General features: G+C 43.8%; 1 protein-coding gene across 2 annotated transcripts; it reads right to left on the reverse strand.

Moving 5' to 3' along the window:
* Nucleotides 1-2,118: 2,118 nt before the first annotated feature.
* Nucleotides 2,119-16,757, reverse strand: LOC128418833 (gap junction beta-5 protein-like). 2 transcript variants are annotated; one of them, XM_053398917.1, is made up of 3 exons: nt 16,556-16,757; nt 6,763-6,833; nt 2,119-3,447 (listed from the first exon to the last, which is right to left on the reverse strand). In XM_053398917.1, the coding sequence occupies exon 3, from the start codon at nt 3,420-3,422 to the stop codon at nt 2,586-2,588; it is 837 nt and encodes a 278-aa protein (XP_053254892.1). In that variant the 5' UTR covers nt 3,423-3,447; nt 6,763-6,833; nt 16,556-16,757; the 3' UTR covers nt 2,119-2,585. The 2 variants fall into 2 exon arrangements, with proteins under 2 accessions (XP_053254892.1, XP_053254891.1); XM_053398916.1 differs by lacking the exon at nt 6,763-6,833 and having other exon boundaries at nt 16,556-16,755.
* Nucleotides 16,758-20,367: the final 3,610 nt, after the last annotated feature.

The following is a 20,367-nucleotide window of genomic DNA, read 5'->3' on the forward strand; positions in this document are numbered from 1 at the left end:
CTGCATGCAAAGACAGGCTCTGGAGGATTGAGGGGATGAGACCAATAGTGGGTCTAACGGTTAAGAAGGCAGTTTCTGCATGTGCTGCAGAGGGGAAGTGCAGAGCAGATGGGGCTCGTCAACCTGGGAAGGGAGCCCACCTTGGAGAAGGAAAACACTGATCCTAAACCTCCACTGCCTTCAAGGATATTTGCAGAAGAAGAAAAGGCTAAGGAGCAAACCGTACACAAATCCGGAGTGGAGTCCCTAAGACAGTTGGATGGCACCTTGTACACTTCCTTCTGGCAACTCCAGCAACCAAGCTGGTGTCAAACATATGGCTTTCCTTTCATTTGGACCATATCAGTGAGGCTGAGAGTGGGTTTTGTTGTCTGGGCAGCCCAGGACCTTCATACACACTGACCAAGCTTGCACCCCAGGGAGGTCACTTTGATGCTGCTAACGCAGTGGTTTGAATTCACGTCCAGAGGTGCACTCCATTGTCTCTTGTGACAGACGGATACCAACAACCACAACAGATTCAGAGGTTTTCTATATGTCAACTTAGCAAGAATTTTGTATTCAATTGAAAGTGTAGACAACAGATGTATCTTTCCCTCTTCATCTGTTTGTTTTGTAACACAAAAAAACTTTAATAAAAACCATTTTTTTAAAAAAAGCTGGGAAGGTAAATCACAAACCCAGGAAGGAAGATCTACAGTGCAATGTTGTCTGTGTCTACTCAGAAATAATCTGTATTGGATTCAATGAGGCTTACTCCCAGGTAAGTGAGGTTAGGGTTGCAGCATTAGTTGGGAATTTTGAGTACAGCTGGGGATCATTAAACTGACAATAATGCTAAGAGTTTATGACATGAAATAGTTGGAATCTTGTAGTGGAATATGTGAAAACAGAGTTGGAAATAACTGGGGCAGGGACTGATTCAGTTCTCTCTCTCACACACCCATATCCACCCACATATATGATCTTTTTTTTAAAAAAATCTACATTTTATGTTCAGCAGTTAGATTTAGTAGGCAACATTCTCTGCCTGCTTGTGTAATGTCTGCCTGCTTGTGTAATGGAAAGCTCCTTGTGCAAGGGAACTGCTGTGGAGAGTCTGCCCAACAATTTGGAATTGGGGTCACACGGTGACCTATAGTGGGGAGGAGAGGAAGGAGAAACCCCACTTTGTGCACAGAGCTGTCTGTCTGTGCTCCATTGGCTCTCACCCAGAGTTTTGTATACATTCATATGTATGTATACATTTATTGTGTAAAGGTAAAGGTAAAAGACCCCTGGACAGTCAAAGGCGACTATGGGGTTGTGGCATTCATCTCGCTTTCAGACTGAGGGAACCGGTGTTTGTCCACAGACAGCTTTCTGGGTCATGTGGCCAGCATGACTAAACCGCTTCTGGCGCAATGGAACACCGTGATGGAAACCAGAGTGCACAGAAACACTGTTTACCTTCCTGCCATAGCAGTACCTATTTATCTACTTGCACTGGTGTGCTTTCGAAATGCTAGGTCAGCAGGAGCTGGGACAGAGCAACGGGAGCTCACTCTGTCATGGGGATTCAAACTGCCGACCTTCTGATCAGCAAGGCCAAGAGGTTTAGTGCTTTAGACCACAGCGCCACCCGCATCCCATTTATTGTGTATGTGATACAGTATATGACTCTCTTTCTCCCTCTCTCTCGATAAATAATATTAATAATAAAAAAATAGAAAATGTGTATATTTTTCAGAATAAGAACTGCAGTGCTGCAACAGGACTAGACCAACACCATTTCTTCTCCATTAGTGATCTTTATTTCAATATTGCTTTTCACTCCTGAGATCTCAGTACCAAGTATGCTAGCCACCTTTCGCTGGTGGTGGGGAGGTCTTTAAAAATTTGACTGGATGAGTTATGGGACAGTATACAATGTAAGTGGTTTAGATGGAATGAGCTGAGGGAACTAGTGAATTCTGAAATGACTATTTAATATATTCTTGGATCAAATATGGACATCAAAAAATCGAACAGCCTGAGCTGGGTTGGGGCCTGAAATACTGTAGGCCATTCCTTTCTCCATCTCCATCTTGCACAAAGGGATGCAAGAATGTCGGGCCAGCCGTTACTCCCACACAAGAAAGCACTATTTTCTGTTCCATCACATATTTTCCAGACGCAGCTCTGTTTCCCTCCTGCTGCACTTTGGCTTCTGACAGAAAACGGCATTAGTCATCTCACTGTGGCACAATCTTATGTAATTAATCATGTCATTCTTCCCTATTCATTTCAATTAAAAGGAAACATAATACTTTTTGGGGGGTGGGGGGAAAAAACACCATCAGTTACATATCATCGCATATCATTTGTGGACTGAGAACGACAACGACAAATTTGTTGCAGTGATTTCCTTTCCAGACATGGGATGAATAAGTGTGCACCAGCAATGTCTACTGTTTTTATTGGAATACTCTGACATGCCTTCTGGCACATCATGCAAATGTCCTGCCTAGCAGCAGGCACTGTTCATTCTGAGAATGAAGTCATATTGTTTTTTTCATAAGGTTTCCATTATCAAATTTCCCAGGATTTAATTTTGACTGGGTAGTTTATGTGCTTAGAGTTCTCTGGGAAGGTGGAGCAGCCTTGATGATGGAGGTAGATGGTTTGTAATCTGCACCATGGAACACCTGCACACCCACTTCATTTGGGTCATGTTTGCTGTTGGGCAGAGAGCAAGTGTCCTCTCTTCTCATCCATTCACTGCCCTGCCTCCTGTGGCTTTCATTTTTGGGCTCAAGACACTCTGTACATCGTTTCCCAACAAGGTAGAAGGCTTCCACAAGGCCGAGGAGGATGCAAACACAGGTAGTGATGACCATGAAAAGGGTGAAGATGTTCTTCTCTGTGGGCCTGGCTATGAAGCAGTCTACAACATTGGGACAAGGTTCGAGAGAGCATTTCACCACACTGGGGAGTGTGTAGTTTGGGTACACGTGGTAGAAGATGAAAAGGAATATAATGTCCACAGCAGACTTGAAGATGAGGCTGAAGAAATAGGTCCACCACAAGCCTCCACGCTTCTTGCCAGGAGGATAGCGCAGTGCATAGTCTGCTCCAACCTTCTTCCGATATTTCTCCAGTTTGGCTTCTCGGTAGGCAACATGCATGATTACCAGCAGGGAAGGACAGGTAACCAGAATGAGCTGTAGGGCCCAGAGACGGATGTGGGAGACTGGGAAGTAATGGTCATAACAGACGTTTGGGCAGCCTGGTTGCTCAGTATTGCAGTCAAAGTCCTTCTGGTCATCTCCCCAAACCTTCTCTGCTGCCACTATGTAGACTAGAAGCCGGAAGATGAAGACCACTGAGAGCCAAATACGTCCAAAGGCTGTGGAATATTTGTTTGCCCCACTCAGGAGCCCTTGAAAGACTCCCCAGTTCATGGCCTCTGGTTTCTACTTGAAATACCTGAAAAGAAATAAGATGATGGAGTTAGAAATGCTATATATGTCTATGTATGTCTAGCAAAGCAACCTCTAAATCAGGTGTGTGGAACCTGTGTTGCTGAACTACAACTCCCATAATTCCTGGCCATTGGCCATGGTTGCTGGGGCTGATGGGAGCTGTAGCAACAGCTGAAGGGTCAAAGGTTCCCCACACCTTTTTGAAGTTGTCAACAACACCTTGCTGCTAGTCCTAAATCACATCAAAGAGATGGAAAGAACCAAAAAGAACTGCTTCCCTTAACTTTCAGTCTTGCCATTTCATGTACAAGCTCCATTGTCTTTCCGTATCCATTCTGCCATGCCTACCCGATTTGATCTCCCCTCCTGAAGGTTCATATCAGGTTACAGTAAAAGTCATAATTCCATCTATATCTATATCATCTATATCAGGGGTGTCAAACTCAAATTCATCGGGGGCCGCATCAGCAGTTTGGTCACCCTCAAAGGGCCGGTTGTATCTGTAGGAATGCATGTAAAGTGGAGGTTTCCTGTGTAGAACGGCCGGTGCCGCTAGAGGGCAGACGTTCTCTGGCTTGTAGGCTGCCGCGCATGCGCTGAAGAGGCGGCTTTCTTGTGTCCAAAAAAAAAAAAAAAGCGAGAATAAAAGGTGAAGGCCGGCGGCGGCTACACGGGCCACATGACGAGGTCTGGCGGGCCAGATTCGGCCCGCGGGCCTTGTGTTTGACACCCATGATCTATATCTATATCTATATCATCTATATCATCTATAGCTATAGCTATATATCAACTATAATGGTGTGAATTTGCAATCAGGGACTTTGGACGTGCTGAATTATGATCCTCTCTTAAGTGGCGTACAGACCTTACAGCAACAGAATGAAGGGGAACATCAGTTTAAATTATAAAATCAGACTTCAGTTAAATGCCTGCTATGATAAAAAGCAGGATTTTTTGTCTCTCTTGTATCTGTCACCAGTTACCCTTGCTTGAAAAGTGTGTGTCCATGAGCTTCACCTAGTTGTTTCCCCCCCCAAGCTTTCTCAGAAAAACAAATAAGTCTGCATTGTGAACATTTTCCAGAAAAGTTCAGAAGAAATGAATGGTTTGTAAGGCAAGCTGAGGGAACTTGGCCCACCACTAATCACAGCATGTAGAACTTTCTGGGTTCAGCTGTGCCCCTCTCCTCAACACAAAGCACAATTGATTTAAGATCCAGGGCTAGAAAACACCTATAGCAATTTATGGACCTAATAGTTTTCTCTGGTCCATGGGGTCACAAAGAGTCGGACACAACTAAACGACTAAACAACAACAATAGTTTTCAAAATCCATTCATTCTACTACTCCCACACCATGTGCCTCTCACCCAGAGGATTGCATGTTTCAACCAATCTTGCTACATGTTCTTACAGGCCAGGAAATAAACCATATACAACCCACCCTGCCCTCATCTCCCTAAGAAGGAAGAAGTACTACTGGAAGGAAAGAGTCTCCAGGTTTTCTGCAATGTGTAACAGGTGTATGTGTGTGATGAAGGTGCCTAACATTGATCATTGATGAGAATAATGGTGTTGCAAGTTCTCAAGAGTGTCTCCATTTTGTTCTGCTGTGAAACATTGGGTACTTGGCATCTCACAGGGCACCGATTTACATAGATGGTTTGCAATATATGGCGATTTACATAGTTTGATGCAAATATAGGAAGAAGTACAATTAAGCAGAAGTACAATATATTTTGCCACATATTATGGTGCTGGAGGATACTCTTGAGAGTCCCATGGACTGCAAGAATATCAAACATATCCATTGTGATGGAAATCAGCCCTGAGTGCTCACTGGAAGGACAGATCCTGAACCTGAGGCTCCAATACTTTGGCCACCTCGTGAGAAGAGAAGACTCCCTGGAAAAGACCCTGATGTTGGGAAAGATGGAGAGCACAAGGAGAAGGGGACGACAGAGGACGAGATGGTTGGACAGTGTTCTCGAAGCTACGAACATGAGTTTGACCAAACTGCGGGAGGCAGTGGAAGACAGGAGTGCCTGGCGTGCTCTGGTCCATGGGGTCACGAAGAGTCGGACACGACTAAACAACAACAACAACAACAACAACAACAACAACAACAACAACAACAAAACAACAACAAAGGAAGGCTGTGACTAATATGTCTGCTCAGTTGACTGTCTGCCTCCTCACTATTGATGGGCAACTTGAAGACCTTTGTTTTCCCTTCTTAGGGTTTCGTTACTTGGACTTGGACTAGGTTGCCCTTCAAACTGGGGATGTCCTCTTAACAGAAGTGTTCTGGTACAGGGTAGTTATCTGGAAGAGAAGCCGGGGGCAGAGTCCATTGATTTTTGGTGAATCTGAGGTGGAACCCAACAGATTTTGGCAGAATGCCCAGGGAAGAGTTGTATCTGAGTCTTCTCTCTGAAATGCTAAGTCAACATGAATGTATGTGCCTATATGTAGTGGAGGAATACCACCATATGAGGTCTCACATCAACTGATACAAACAAAAAATAAGTTTGCCACCAGCGGTGTGTTTCAGCTCTGTGTATATCTCAGTTAATGAGGCAGAGTTGGGGGATTTGGGGAATTATTTCATATTTCAATGTTGGACAAAATTAGGGACTCCCACTCTCTGGAGTATCTCTCTTGCTTCAGGTTTCCCCTTTATTTTCTGAGAAACAAAGCCAAGCTGAACAATGAGAGCTTGAGAGGGCAGGACTGGAGAGGTGTGGGGAATCTTTCACTTTGACAGAAAGCTCTAGCTTTTAGTCACAGTGAATTATTTTCCTGGTAAACTCCAATCACAATAATTGGATGTGTGTTAAGTGAACATGAATTTTAGCTGTTAAAGTAGGGAAGATGCTGTGCAGGTAAACTACTCGGGTGGCCTGGTAAGTTACTGAGTCATTTCTCTCTCTAACAATTAAAATAACAGAACTCTATTTTATTCACAGTGAGAAAATGTTGACTTTTCCATTTTTTTAAAAATAATGAAGGTAAAATCACCCAGTGCAATAACTCTGAACTGGGATAGCTTAGTTGGTACAGAATGAGACTCTTAATCTCAAAGTCATGGGTTTGAACCCCATGGTGGGTGAAGGATTCCTGTATTGGACTAGATGACCCTCGTGGTCCCTTCCAACTCTACAGTTCTGTGATTGCCCCTGGAACTATTTGTCAGAGTTTTGGTGGGTATCTAATGCAGGGGCACCTCCCACATGTCCCTCAAACTGAGTGCCCCTCCCCCCAAAACTAGGGCTGTGTGTGATTCCTCCAATGCCTGTCCTGACAGGAGAACCACTCACCTATCTTTCTGAAATTTGGCAAGCTTCATCCCTTCAGAAGGGGAGACCATGTCTGCTATCTGCATCCAATTCTGGCAGGAAATAAACAATTTAGAGACTTAAAAAACCAACAAAAAACCAACAACAACCAAAGTTTCCCTGCACAAAAACTCCTGACTAGATCTGCATGACAATTGGCAGGCTTAATCCACTCTGGAGGGGCTCCTTTGATTGTAAATTTCACCCACGTATGTGAAAAGATTCACTTGTTTGTTTGTTTTTAGTTTCCCCATTTTTTGTTTCCAGATTCTCTGTAAAAGTCAATGGAGGCAAAACAAAGTTTCAGATTTAACATAAAGGATTTGGAGTCAAATAACAAATCGTATTGGAAGAGCACAGAATAGATCTGAAAAAGATTGGGCTGCTTATGAATGCTACAGATTTAGATACAAGGTGAATGTTGTGGTCACTACACAACTCTACTTACCACCTCAGTAAATGAGAAGATAAAATTAAAACTGATGTTTCCCTCTCCTTTAAGAATCCCTTATAGAAAATCACAGGGTGAGAGACCGGGAAGTGGAAACAAAATATGTCTTTACAAAATGATTCATCTTTAATCCATAAAATCAGCCAAGGTTTACTAATTCATCACAGACCTAGCACAAAGACCACAGCATAAGAATTTCCATGCTAGAGCAAACAGAATTTCCATTTCCAGAACTTGTTTCCAACCACAGCCAAGCTTAGGCCTCCGTATGCTCAAAAGCAGGGTGTGATGGTGGTTTTCTGCCCTCATGTTAGGAGGGACAAATCTGTTGATTTTGGCTTCTCTCAGTTCGCCCCATATCTGCATCAGTTGATAATATTGTTATGAGTTTGGAGTGCCAGACTCCTCTAATCCCCAGATCCAGCAAGTGTTAAAATCTCATTAAGCCGGCTAGCTTCCTCATGAGGTGATAGCCTGGGTGATGAGCCATTAAGGGGGATTAAGAAGCTCTGTGGGAGATGGCAAATGGGTGGGGCCCCTTGCTCAATTTACAGAGAGTGAGAAGGACAAGAGCCAGGGATGATGCTTCATGTGTGCAGGGATTTGAACTTAATCATCAAGCTGGAAAGCCAGAGAGGCAGATCTATGCTTGATTTCTGTTTGAATCCAAGGCTGCAGCTATGAAAACCTTTTTTGGTTGATGCTGTGAGCCTCTGCATTGTAGGTTCAGGTTGCATACAGTATATGTTTAAATAAACCATATATCATAAAGGCACCAGACTCTCTGCTATGCCTCATTCCCAAAAGGAAACACAGTCTCTGGGTAAGTGCCTGGAACCCCTGCAATCTCGCGCCACTTGGAGATTGGGGTGGTGTGTAACAATCTATATATCCACATAAACATTTGTAGTTTTAGGTTCACTTCTCTTAATATTCTGATTTTTAAATGTGATTTTACCACTGCACACCTTATTACAAACAAGTTTCTCTAATAGAATGCATTTTTGTACATTTTTGTGTGGGTGGGTGCAAGAGCTACATCACAAAATGCAGAAAAAATATCTACGCTTTCCTTTGCTTCAGGAAGTGCAAATTGGGTAGGTTCTGAATGACCTTCTCCTGCATCTCTACTAGGGCTGGGCGAGTTATCAATATATCGCCCAGGACCGGTATGAGGGGCAGACCGTGATGGCGGTTTCACTCAGTGGTATATCGCTGGCAAAACTGCCACCGCTCTTGAGACCCCCAGCACTCAGTGTGCCAAGGGGAGTTGGGGACACTGTTAAGCTGCTCCCACTCCCCAGCTGAGGAAGCCCCAATCCTTCTCCTGCTCACTCAGAGAGCAGGAGGAGGATCTGGGCTCACTCATTTGGGGGCAGGGCACTTTCCGCTCCCCTGCTGAGCAGCCCCAATCCTTTTCCTGCTAGCATACAAGCTGGAAAAAGATTTGGGCTCCCACAGTGGGGAAGGGGGTGGTGGTGGTGAGCAAGAGGCCTCTTTCTCCAAGGAGGAGGTTGCTTGCCACCCCCCTTCCCCTTGGCCAGTGAAGGGGAAGGGAGTCCTGCTGACGGAGCCTGCCAGGCTCCATTGCAGGGCTCCCTCCATCTTGGTCCAGCTTCATTGGCTCCAACTTAAAATGGCACTGGGGTGAAAGAGCCTCAGGTCCCATGGTGAGAGCTGCAGCAGTTTCACCCAGCGCCTCAAGGGCTGGGGCCAATGCAGCTTTTTTCAACATTGTGGCATATTGCCAAACTGCAATGTTTGGCTGGTGATCCACTGCAATGTTGAAAACCTAATATCGCCCAGCCCTAATCTCTACCTGATGTGCTTCACTATTCAGAGTTATTACTCCACATAGCGGTTCCCTGGAACTACCATGCGTGTTATGCATCAATAGACCTCTCTTCTGTGATTCTGTCTAATCTGCTTTATATCAAATGTGCTATATTGTAAAACTCAGTGGAAAAGCATATGCTTTGATGTCAGACATCTCTGGTGTCCCAAAACAGGGCTGGGCAGATTCGTGGCTTAAACCTTAAGATAACTGCTGCTACTCAGGGTAGACAATACATTGGTAGACAATACTGGTTACGAACTTAATTTGTTCTGGAGGTCTGTTCTTAAGCTGAAACCGTTCTTATCCTGAGGCGCGCTTTCGCTGATGGGGCCTCCTGCTGTGCATGCGCCTCTGGCGTTCGATTTCTGTTCGCACCCTGGGGCAAAGTTCGTAACCAGCTTCAGACTCTCATGCTTTGCAAATGAATGAACGAACGAACGAATGAATGATACAATACAGGGCAATTGGTTACATCAAGGCTGGGGAGCATGTGGCCTTTCAGATACTGCTGAACCACAACTTCCGTCAGCCCCAGCATGGCCAATGGTCAAGAATGGTCAGTCTAGCAACACCCAGAGGACACCACTTTCCCCACTCCTGTGGTAGATGATTAAGGAGAAAAATAATGGACATGGAAGAATCAGAAGAAGACCTGGGAGGACTTTGGCAGAGAGAGACGGGTGTGTGTGTGGTCATTGCTTGGAATTGCTGTTGTGTGATCTCTGTGTGATCACTTTGTTCACTCTCATCTTTGGACACCAGGCAAAAAAACATTCCTCCATTCCCAGGCCTTTGGCTAATTAGACATGGCCTTTTAAACTGTGTGGGGTGTGTGTGTGTATGTGTTATTGTTTTTGTTTGTTATTGCAGTATGCATTTTTGTGTTTTTCTATTGTAAACCACCCTGTGATCTTTGGATGAAGGGTGGCATAGAAATTTAATAAAATAATCATAATCATAATAATTATACAACATTTATAAGGCACCTACGTTTGGTGATGAATTTAAATGTAATCACTAAGAACATAATGAATATTCCAGTGCGGTAGCACCTACTCCCTGCAACTCCCTGCCTCTTAATATTAGGCAGGCATCTTCAGCTGTAGTGGTTTCAATGCATGATAAACACTTTTCTTGTTTGGGCAAGCTTACCCTGACACATAATGTTATTAGGTACATTTCTTTTTTTTAAAACTGATTTTATCTATATTTTAATAAAATCTTATTTTACTTGCTTTGTAAAGTTTGCTTTTATCAGTATTTCCCCATTAATCTTTTATTTTGTTTTATGTAAACTGTTCTGAGGTTTCTGTTGATTAATTAGTTGATAAATCTTGTTAAATAACATAAGAAGAATCCTGCTGGATCACACCCAAATGGCCAAATGGCCAATTTATTTATGAAACACCTAAGTTGTCCATTCTGCTTTACTTTGTGAAAGCCGTTTCATTGAAGATCCCACCCTCTCTCGCCTCCCTATTTGCTTTACACACTTTTTTAAAGCTTAAGAGACTTGACTGCCATCTTCATCGCTCTCCAGCCCTATCAGGCTTTTCTTTGTGTGTTTGCATCCCCGTCCAACTCTACAATTTCTTCTGTGCTATTACATGACGCTATGCATCTCTTATCCAAGAACACAAGATTGCTTGCATGAAGGGATGGTAGAAAAAACTGTTCACATGTTAATGCACATCTGAAATAATATGCAAACTGGAATACAGTTCTCCCCTTCAAAATTTGCACTTCTCCTTATATTGATTCAGAACTCCAAACAAACAATGCATTAAAAATGTGCATATTATCACAAAAGAAGACTAAAGAGTGCAGTAATGAAAACAACATACAAAAATAGAGGAAATTTAAAGAAAATTACTTGTGAAAATGCACATACTAGGCAAAATTGTGTGCATCTCTTCTTTTGCCCCTTCACAAATACTTTAGATGCCAAAATTGACTGTTAACTGGTTAGATCAGGTGTGGGGAATCTCTAGCCCTCCTGATGTTGATGGACTACAACTCCCATTATCCATGACCCCTGGACATGCTTGCTGGGGCTGATGGGAACTGGAGTCCAACATCAACTGGATGGCTATTTTTGCACACTCAGTCCTGAAGGATGTGCCTTGAGAGATTGTGCTGAGGACATAAGATGTGCAGTTTCATTACTATGCTCCTGTCCAAATCTATTTCCTTCTTTTGCAAATAGTTTCATCAGACAAAGGCGAGTAGTTGCCAGGTACAGCCTAACAACCACAATTAAGGTGGCAGTGGGAATGAGTCATGCACTCTGTCTGCATCATCTGGGTCAGCATCCCCTCCTACTCTTCCCACAGTAGGTGAATCAGATGAACCAACAGGCTCTTCAGGTCAGGATCCCTCCATGTCCCTCTCTGGGCCAAGAAACAAAATATTAGTGATAAACCATAACAACCAAAAGTCCTGTAGTTAGACGGATGGACCAAGCTTCCCATTTCTATTTCTCAGTTTCCCAAGTTCTCCACATTTCCTCATCAGTTTGCAATATATTATTATTTTTAAATAAAAAAAATCCTCACGACTCTGGGGTTGCGGCGTTCATCTCACTTTACTGACTGAGGGAGCCGACATTTGTCTGCAGACAGTTTTTCCAGGTCATGTGGCCAGCATGACTGAGCCGCTTCTGGCGAAACCAGAGCAGCGCATGGAAATGCTGATTACCTTCCCACCAGAGTGGTACCTATTTATCTACTTGCACTTTGACGTGCTTTCAAACTGCTAGGTTGGAAGGAGCAGGGACCGAGCAACGGGAGCTCACCCCGTCATGGGGATTCGAACCGCTGACCTTCCAATCGGCAAGCCCTAGGCTCAGTGGTTTACACCACAGCGTGACCCGCGTCCAGATATATATATATATTAATATGTAGATTTCTATGCACACTTTACTTTAGCACATGCATTACATGGTGCTGCAAAATCTGCAGAAGTGTGAATTTCAAAGGACGGCTGCATTCCAGTTTGCATATTGTTTCAGAAAGTGCAAACGAGTTTGCCTTTAAATGATAACTGAATCAAATTTCTCCCCAAATGTTCACATTTGGGAAAAGACAGAAGCCTGAGCAATAGCCACCATTTAGTGGCCTCTGCCCTCCTGAACTGCCAGCACAGGACAATCGAGCCCTGAGGAGAATGAGCCCTTAGGGGAATGAGAAGAAGCACTAACAGCTTCTTCTAAACAACTTGTCTTTTCTGTTCTATTGTAACTCTAAAAACAAAACAAAAAAAGGATGCTTATTGTTGTAATAGTCTTATATAAACTGCTTTATGAGGCCTGCCTGAAAAGCAGTATATAATTACTGTCAATCAATCAAACAAACAGTCGTCTGCAATGAGCATTCTTTGCAAGAATCAACAAACAGAAGCAAAGCAGCAGGATGTCTTATAAAAGTAGCCAAGATCACATCCTGGAATGGGCTGAAGGGAAAGCATCGTAAGTCCTGGGCACAGTCTTCCAAGCAAACTGGGTGCTCCCATTTCGCAACAACATCCAGTTAAGCAGTGCCTAGTTATAGAAGGAAGAGGAGGGAGTGGTTGGCTAATTCAGAGTCACTCCCAACTCGAGATACAAACATTGTGTTAAGTGTACTTGAGTGTAGTGGTGAACTGGTAGATCATAGAATCAAAGACTTGTAGAGTTGGAAGGGACCTTGTGACTACACAAAGCTTCTGTGGTCCTTCAGCAAACGGGGTTGTAGTGAGAGATGATGGAGAGATTTATTCAAGTCCCCTTTCTTCAGCAGATAAGAGTTGACTTGAGACTCCTGAAGCTGTGTGTGGGTCACAACACACTTGCCTACAATTTTGAAGTGTAACTTCAGTGTGCTTAAAATGACCCATAAATTTCTCATTTTTACCTTGGAAAAAGTGTACAAAATGTGTGCTTCATGGGAAATGCCATGAAAAGCATTGGGAAATGGGTGCTTGATGGGTAAAGTGCATCTTACATTAAAAATGAGAACAAAATACATACAGTTTGAATGTGGACTCTTCAGGCAGCCTTCAAAAAAATAATCCTCACAAAATGGCACACGACAGGCTCATAATTGAACACCAGCAAAACCGAAGGGGCAGAAAATTATTTGGCCGGAGAACTGCATTGCAAAATAATGTGCAGTTTTTGAAGAAAGCTTGTGTTTTCCACATCAACCTGCAACTTTTTCAATAAAGTGCATGAAAGTTCACTTTACTTTTGTATATTCAGGGAGATGGGCCAATATAGTGTAGTAGTTAGAGTGTCATACTTGGGAGACCAGAGTTCAAATCCCCACCCAGCTGTGGAGCTCACTGGGTGACTTTGGGTCAGCTACTGTATCTCTTAGCCTAACCAACCACACAGGGCTGTTGTAAATATTAAATGGGGAGGGGGAAACCATTTATGTCATCTTGAGCTTCTTGGTGTAAAGTTGGGATGTAAATAAGGAATCTGTACACATTTTACAGTAAAATACAAATTTTAACCTAAAAAATGAACTTTTGTATGCATTTTGCTACTTTTCTTAAGCCAAGAACTGGGTCCCAAAACTCTGAGAAATGTGAAAACCTAAGGATTTCTGATTTCTGATCCATATATTAACCTGGACAGTGTAAATTAGGTTGTTTTGCTTAAAAATGCATGTAGTGAAATATTTGAGCACCCCAAATTCCAGTCACCTTTTTGTACAATATGTAGGCGGAATGCAATTAAGCCAAGGATGAAGTTTCCTGCATGGCTAATTCAGCTTTTCAATCCAGGAGGCCATTCCCTGAAGGATGGGAAGTGACATATTCTGGGAGGCAAAAGAGGTGACACGAGATTTTAAGTACCCATCTCATGTCTGGACAGTTCCAGCACCCGTCTTCTTGTCATTTCCTTAAGGTGTCCTGTGGGCAAAATGGTGCTGTCACGTGTTTGGGGAGGAACAGGTGTGCTTTGTGGAAAACAGCACATAGGCCTTCACCCTGCAATACCTATCACATTATTTGAGGGGAAATAGATATGGGGTTGATGGAAATAGTGGAATCTGGGCGCTCCAGACCCTACCATGTGGCACACAGCAGTAGAAAGAACATTCAGATGGAGCTGGTACTTGCAAGAAACATTGGAGAATGGAAAGGTGTATTGCCACGGCAGAACCTACATGCTGGCCATTATTCAGACTCTCCTGTTACAGTAGAAGAGATAGTGTGGTGCAGTGGGGACCTGTTATCCCCCCAGATGTTGCTGGACTTCAACTCCCAGCAGCCAATGGCCAGGGAAGAAGAAATTTTTAGTTAACAGCATCTGGAGGCCAAAGAAGCCTGTTTGTGCATAGCACATTGACTTAATGTTCATGCATATGCATCTATATACATGTGCAACAGAGATTCATTCACCTTTCCACTCCAATATTTAGTTCAGGGGAGGAAGCTGAATTGTGAAAGAGGACAACCCAGTGCTTGGAACAAACTAGTTCAGCTGAACAAAGTTCACAGTTCAAAAATCTCTGGACTACACCTGAAGGTAATTCATCGGTGAACTAAAAGTCAATTAAATTCATTTTGGGGCAGAACTTTGAATGATTTATACTTCATCTTCATTGTTCATGCTCTGCCCACAGCAGCAGGAGGTCAGGACTCTTATTTTTCATTTTAAAAACAGTAAGTAAATCAGATATTGATAAAGTTAGAAAGCAAAACATTGAGGCAATGCTTTAGGGCTTATTAGGCAGATATACAGGTGCTGCTGTTGTTAAGGATGTTTAGTCACTGTTGCTAAACAATCAGAAGGAAGGAATGTAAGGCACTTCCTGTATCTTCCCTGCTGGAGAGATCCACTCTTTTCCAACAGGAGCACCTTGCACAGAAAAATACAGGTACAGGAACAAAGAGAATGATGCCATGTGCCTTTAACAGCGGTGTAACTGGCACAAATTATACAGGGCAAGCCTTTTCTTTTATTTATACAATAATAAAGAACACTTCATCTGTTGACATTCTGTCTGTCAGACATCTTGTGGCCCCTGACTTACTTTTGGACCCTGTACTTCAGCACAGCACCTTGTAATATTCTGAATGTTGAGGATGAAGTTTTTAAGAACTAGAAAGTACAGCTGAACTGAATAGCTTGCTTTGTAAAAAAAAAAAAAAAAAAAGCAACCAGTTCCTTTTAAGTATGAACTTTCCAAGCACTGGCACAAAGCTAGCAATTCTCACTTGCAAGATTTGAATAAGGTACCCCTTAAAACCAACAGTGATTTCTCAGGCATAAGTAACAGAAAACTGGGACCGTCCCTTGTAAATAAGGAGAGTTGGAGCATGTAGGATGACGCTGAAGGTGAGAGTGAGAGGTATGGTTTTGGGTGAGCCAGCTAGTGAGGCATGATGGGTCTGTGGCAGTTCAGACCTTCCTTCATTCTTTCCTTTCCATTGTTGAATATTTCTGGCGTGATGTAACTCTCTTTGGCTTGCATGGCATTTTCCCTTTTAATATTTTCTTAAGAATACTTTTCTTATTACTGTGGAGAAGCATTTTTTTTTAAATAAAAGGTGGAAGCAGCCCACCTCACCATTCACACTGTACACCTTTCACAAACAGTGAAAGACTCATCGTGAGGATCTGGAGGTGGGAAAGGGTGGGGTGCGCAAAATTTGCCGTTTCCCCTACTTTCCAACTCAAGTTGCCGAGTAGACTACAAGTCCCACGCTTCCCAGCATGAAAGGAGCATGCCATTTGAACAGTTATGAGCGACCCTATGGTTTTGAATGTTGTGCTTTTGTTTTCTGACCAGAATTCTACTGGGATCTGCTAGGCACTAATGAACAAGATCTACACTTCCCCACAAGGTCCCCACAAGCATCCACAAGCACTGCAAACATGGAAGACATTCCACCACACCCACCCAGCTTACAGAAGAGAATATTACTCATGCATGTTTGTTTGCAAAAATCCAGATGAGACTCTTTGCCGTTTGCATGTTGATACCTTTACAGCCAGTGTAAATTAAAGCATGAGGGGACTAGAGTTTGCAAAGTCCAGTTCCCCTCTCCTGAAATATGTGGGGCTTCTCAGGCTCTCCAAAGAGGGGAAAGTTTTCAGGGTAGCCTCAGTGGCAGCCTGGTCCCACATTGCAAATCTGAGCTCCAGCCCTGAAGCCCGGAAGAGTCATTCCATAGGAACATAGGAAACCACTTCATACTGAATCAGCCTATTGGTCCAACTTGCATTGTCCATACACTGACTGGCAGCAGGCCTCAAGGATTTCAGAGGTGTGTGTGTGTGTGTGTTGGGGGTCTCTTTTCCAGCTGTAACTTGAGTTGCTGAGGGTGAAACTTGAGACATCCTGCAAGCAAAATATACGCTTTAAGCTTATACTACAACCTTTCTGTGTTCTGCTTTTCCTGCCCCCCTCCCAGCAGCTCAAACTTTTCTCAACTGGCTAGTTTACATTTCACCCTACAGTGGTGACGGGGGGAAAAACCACAAACACGCTTACCTGGTAAGAGTCCTGGCTTCCTCACGGGCCTTTTCCCAGTCTGCTGCTTCCTTCCGAAGCATCAAAAAAATATTTTCGCCAGTTAAGAGCCATCAAAGCTCAGAGGCTCCTCCCGGCACTCTGGGAGTGAGGACAAGGCAGAGGAGGAGGAATCTCCAAAAGAAACATTCCATGGGTGGAGCTTTCTAGCACTCTCTTGGTTGCTAGCTATCAAGGCTGGGGAAAGCAGAGAGCTGTACCAGGTAAACAACAAGGGCCCCCATCAGAACAGCAGTGCAGAATCTATCTGAGTGATATGAGCAGCCAGTCCTACAATCGCAGGAGGTAGGGATTTGATGGTTAGTCCATTCAGTCCCCTAAAAGAGACCCAAGATTTCACTACTTTTGCAAACATTTCCCTAACTTGTACAATCCCCCCCCCACAAAATGCACATTTTATCATGCATTTTCCTCCAAACACATTTTTGGGGTAAGCATTGCAAAATTCAGAAAAGCACACTATCCAATTTAAGTTCAAAATGGGTATATTTCGAAGAACAGCAAACTAGGTTTGTTTATTTTAAAATATGGACCAAATGGAATCCTCCACTCCTGGGGTGCAAGTTCAGTGTTCAAATATTGTGATGAAGTTCCTGGACAAATTTGGGACTGGCTATTGTTTAATACAATTGGGAGCTGCCACAAAATGTTGCAATGCATTCTTCTCACCTAACAAGACAACTCCTGTTCCATCCATACTTATCTCCAGCATACTATAAATTGTGAAGGGGTTCAAGAAAACCATTTAACTCCCCGCCCTGTTTCCCAGTTTTCTTCTCTAACACTCCACATGCCCTGAGTTCTAGAGACCACTGAGCATGCTCAATCCTCACTGGGTTTATTTGAAGGGGGTGTCATCGTTTTATATCTCTGCGAACCTTGGAGTTCCCCTGACATGCTGATATCTCTCTCTTGCTTCTCTGTGGCCTGTTTTGGTTCAGGTTGGCACAGGTGCCTTTTTTTCAGCATTAGGAGGACTGGGGTTTATATCCTGCTTTTCCATTAGCATTGACCCCGTCACCCCAACAGCCTATAGCAAATAGTTACAACAAGAACAGCAACAGCAACCAAACAAACAAACATGCAATTCAAGCTGCTGGCTTGTTTGATATATAAAGCTCTAAATGGCCTGGGGTCAAGGTTTCCAAGGGATCACCTGTTCACATATGAAACAGCCCCTGGATTAAGATATTTGGCTGAGGCCAATCTGCAGGTTCTCCCACATTAAGAATGGCAGGTGGAGTCAGAGCCTTTCCTACACTGACACCAAGGCTGTGGAGCCCTCTCCCTTCCCCAGCCTCATTTGTTAGGCGGCTATGTTGCTGTCTTTTAAATGAAAAATTTATCATTGAGAGAACAAGTGGTACATACATTTTGTTAAATAAACAAGCACACTAGAATTTTAAAGGTTAAGACCCGCACTTTGACTTGTTCATGGTAAGGAAATACAGTGGTACCTCGGGTTACAGATGCTTCAGGTTACAGACTCTGCTAACCCAGAAACATAGCTGTCAACTTTTCCCTTTTCTTGTGAGGAATCCTATTTGGAATAAGGGAATTTCCTTTTAAAAAAGGGAAACGTTGACAGCTATGTCCAGAAATAGTACCTCGCGCTAAGAACTTTGCTTCAGGATGAGAACAGAAATCGTGCGGCGGTAGAGCGCAGCAGTGGGAGACCCCATTGGCTAAAGTGGTACCTCAGGTTATGAACAGTTTCAGGTTACGAACGGACCTCCAGAACGAATTAAGTTCTTAACCTGAGGTATACTGTAGTAGCTTAGTCAAGAACTTCGCAACTGTATGTATCTCCACACAACTGCTTCCCATATCAATTTTGAGATTGTCTGGGAGGAGCCACCAGCACCCTTTTCTCCCACACTGCACATCCTCACTTCAACAACACTGCTGGGGAATGTTCTAAGGTGTAGCTACTTCCGGGGATGCACAAACACCTCTGTGTTCCCCTCCAAAAGTGGGAGGGGCTCCCCATGCATTCCAAAGGGATGAGTGCTAAAGCTCCCTACCCTTCCCCACTGGGGCCCTTGTCAGCAGTTGTAGCCATGGGCGGCACTGCTGTTTTCGGCCTTTCAGAAGTAGTTTTGTCATTCACCCACTGCTAAATTGCTTGCCCAGGACCCGACAGTGAGGATGGTGAATGGTGTTGCTACCAGCAGCAGCAGCAGCAGCAGCAGCAGCAGCACCCCACTCACCCAGTGCAACTGCATTAGGGAGAGGGGTCAGCAAAAGAGGTTTAAAGACTCTCTCAAGGCAAATCTAAAAAAAATGTGGTATAAACACCGGCAATTGAGAAACACTGGCCTGCGAGTGCTCCTATTGGAGAACAGCTTTTACCAAAGGTGTCATGGACTTTGAAGACACTCAAACTCAGGGCAAAAGGGAGAAACGAGCTAAGAGGAAGGCACACTTGGCAAACCCTCACACTGATCAGCTCCCACCTGGAAACCTAAGTCCCCACTGTGGAAGGATGTGTGGATCCAGAATTGGCCTCCACAGTCAACTACAGACACACCGCTAAGTTTGTGTTCATGGAAGACAACCTTACTCGACTATGAGTCATCCCCAAAGAAGAAGATGTGTGCTGGAGAGTGTGGGCCCTTCTGTGATACCATGTCAAGGGCCCCTGATGCCCAACATGGATCCTAATGACATCTAACCCTGATGTTGTAAAATTATGTATCTGTAATTTCTATTCCCCCACCCAACCCCGCCATTTACAAATGCAAATGAAGGGCATACACGTATTACCTGACACACTTGCTAGGGATAACTACCTGAAAAACATTAATTACAACTTTTATACTCCCAAGCTTGCCTAATACTAGGTCTTCAACTGGCCTAGGAACTCACACATAGGAAAAAGCAGCTGGCTGAGGCCAGATGCCCATCTGCACCTGCGTCCTGTTCTCACAGTAGCCAATCAGAAGCCTATGGGAAGCCCGCATTCAGAACCTGAGTGCAGCAGCTCTCTGTCCACCTGTGATTCCATGCTGCTGATATTCAGAGGCATGTTACCTCCACCAGGGCTAATAGCCATCAATTGCCTCATCCACCATTAATGTCTAATCTTTTAGTCATCCAAGTTGGTGGCCTCTTGTAAGAGTGGATTCCATAATTTAGCTATGAGCTGCATAACGAAGTGCTTTCATTAATACTAATCAATTTATGAAATGGGAAATTTCATGCCCCACACCACTTCTGGGAGACCCACGCATACTACCTTGAGTTCTGCTGAGGTATAAATGCAACACATTAATAAATAAAATGCCCAACGGGAATTTTTAAAATTATTATTCACATTTTATTGAACATCTCAATATAACACATACACCTTTCCCCCCACCTCTTTGTTCTGCTTGCATTTTAACTGATAAGGCACTTGTCTGTCTACATTCAAAAGTCACAGCTGTATTGTGCGGTACAGAATCTGGAGATAAGATGTGACATGGAAGATAGGCAGGAAAAGAAAAAGCTATTACCCCTTTCACCTCCCCAACCAGCATTTACAACAATAGTGCAAGAACAAAACGACAAATCATGAATGGCTCAGATGGTGGGGTGGTGCCATGGAGCCACCGTTCCAACATCGGGGTCGCTCTGCTTACCTGGATGAGGCACGGTGGCAGCAAGGTTGGGACAGCTCAGGTGCATTGATGGTGCCAATCTGGTGCTTCTGCCCACACAACCCCAGTCTCACTGCCACCCTGGTCCATCTCTATACAGTGCAGGTAAGTGGCAGCAATGCCGCTGTTGGG

Source organism: Podarcis raffonei, chromosome 8 (assembly GCF_027172205.1).
Source record: "Podarcis raffonei isolate rPodRaf1 chromosome 8, rPodRaf1.pri, whole genome shotgun sequence".
NCBI lineage: Eukaryota > Metazoa > Chordata > Lepidosauria > Squamata > Lacertidae > Podarcis > Podarcis raffonei.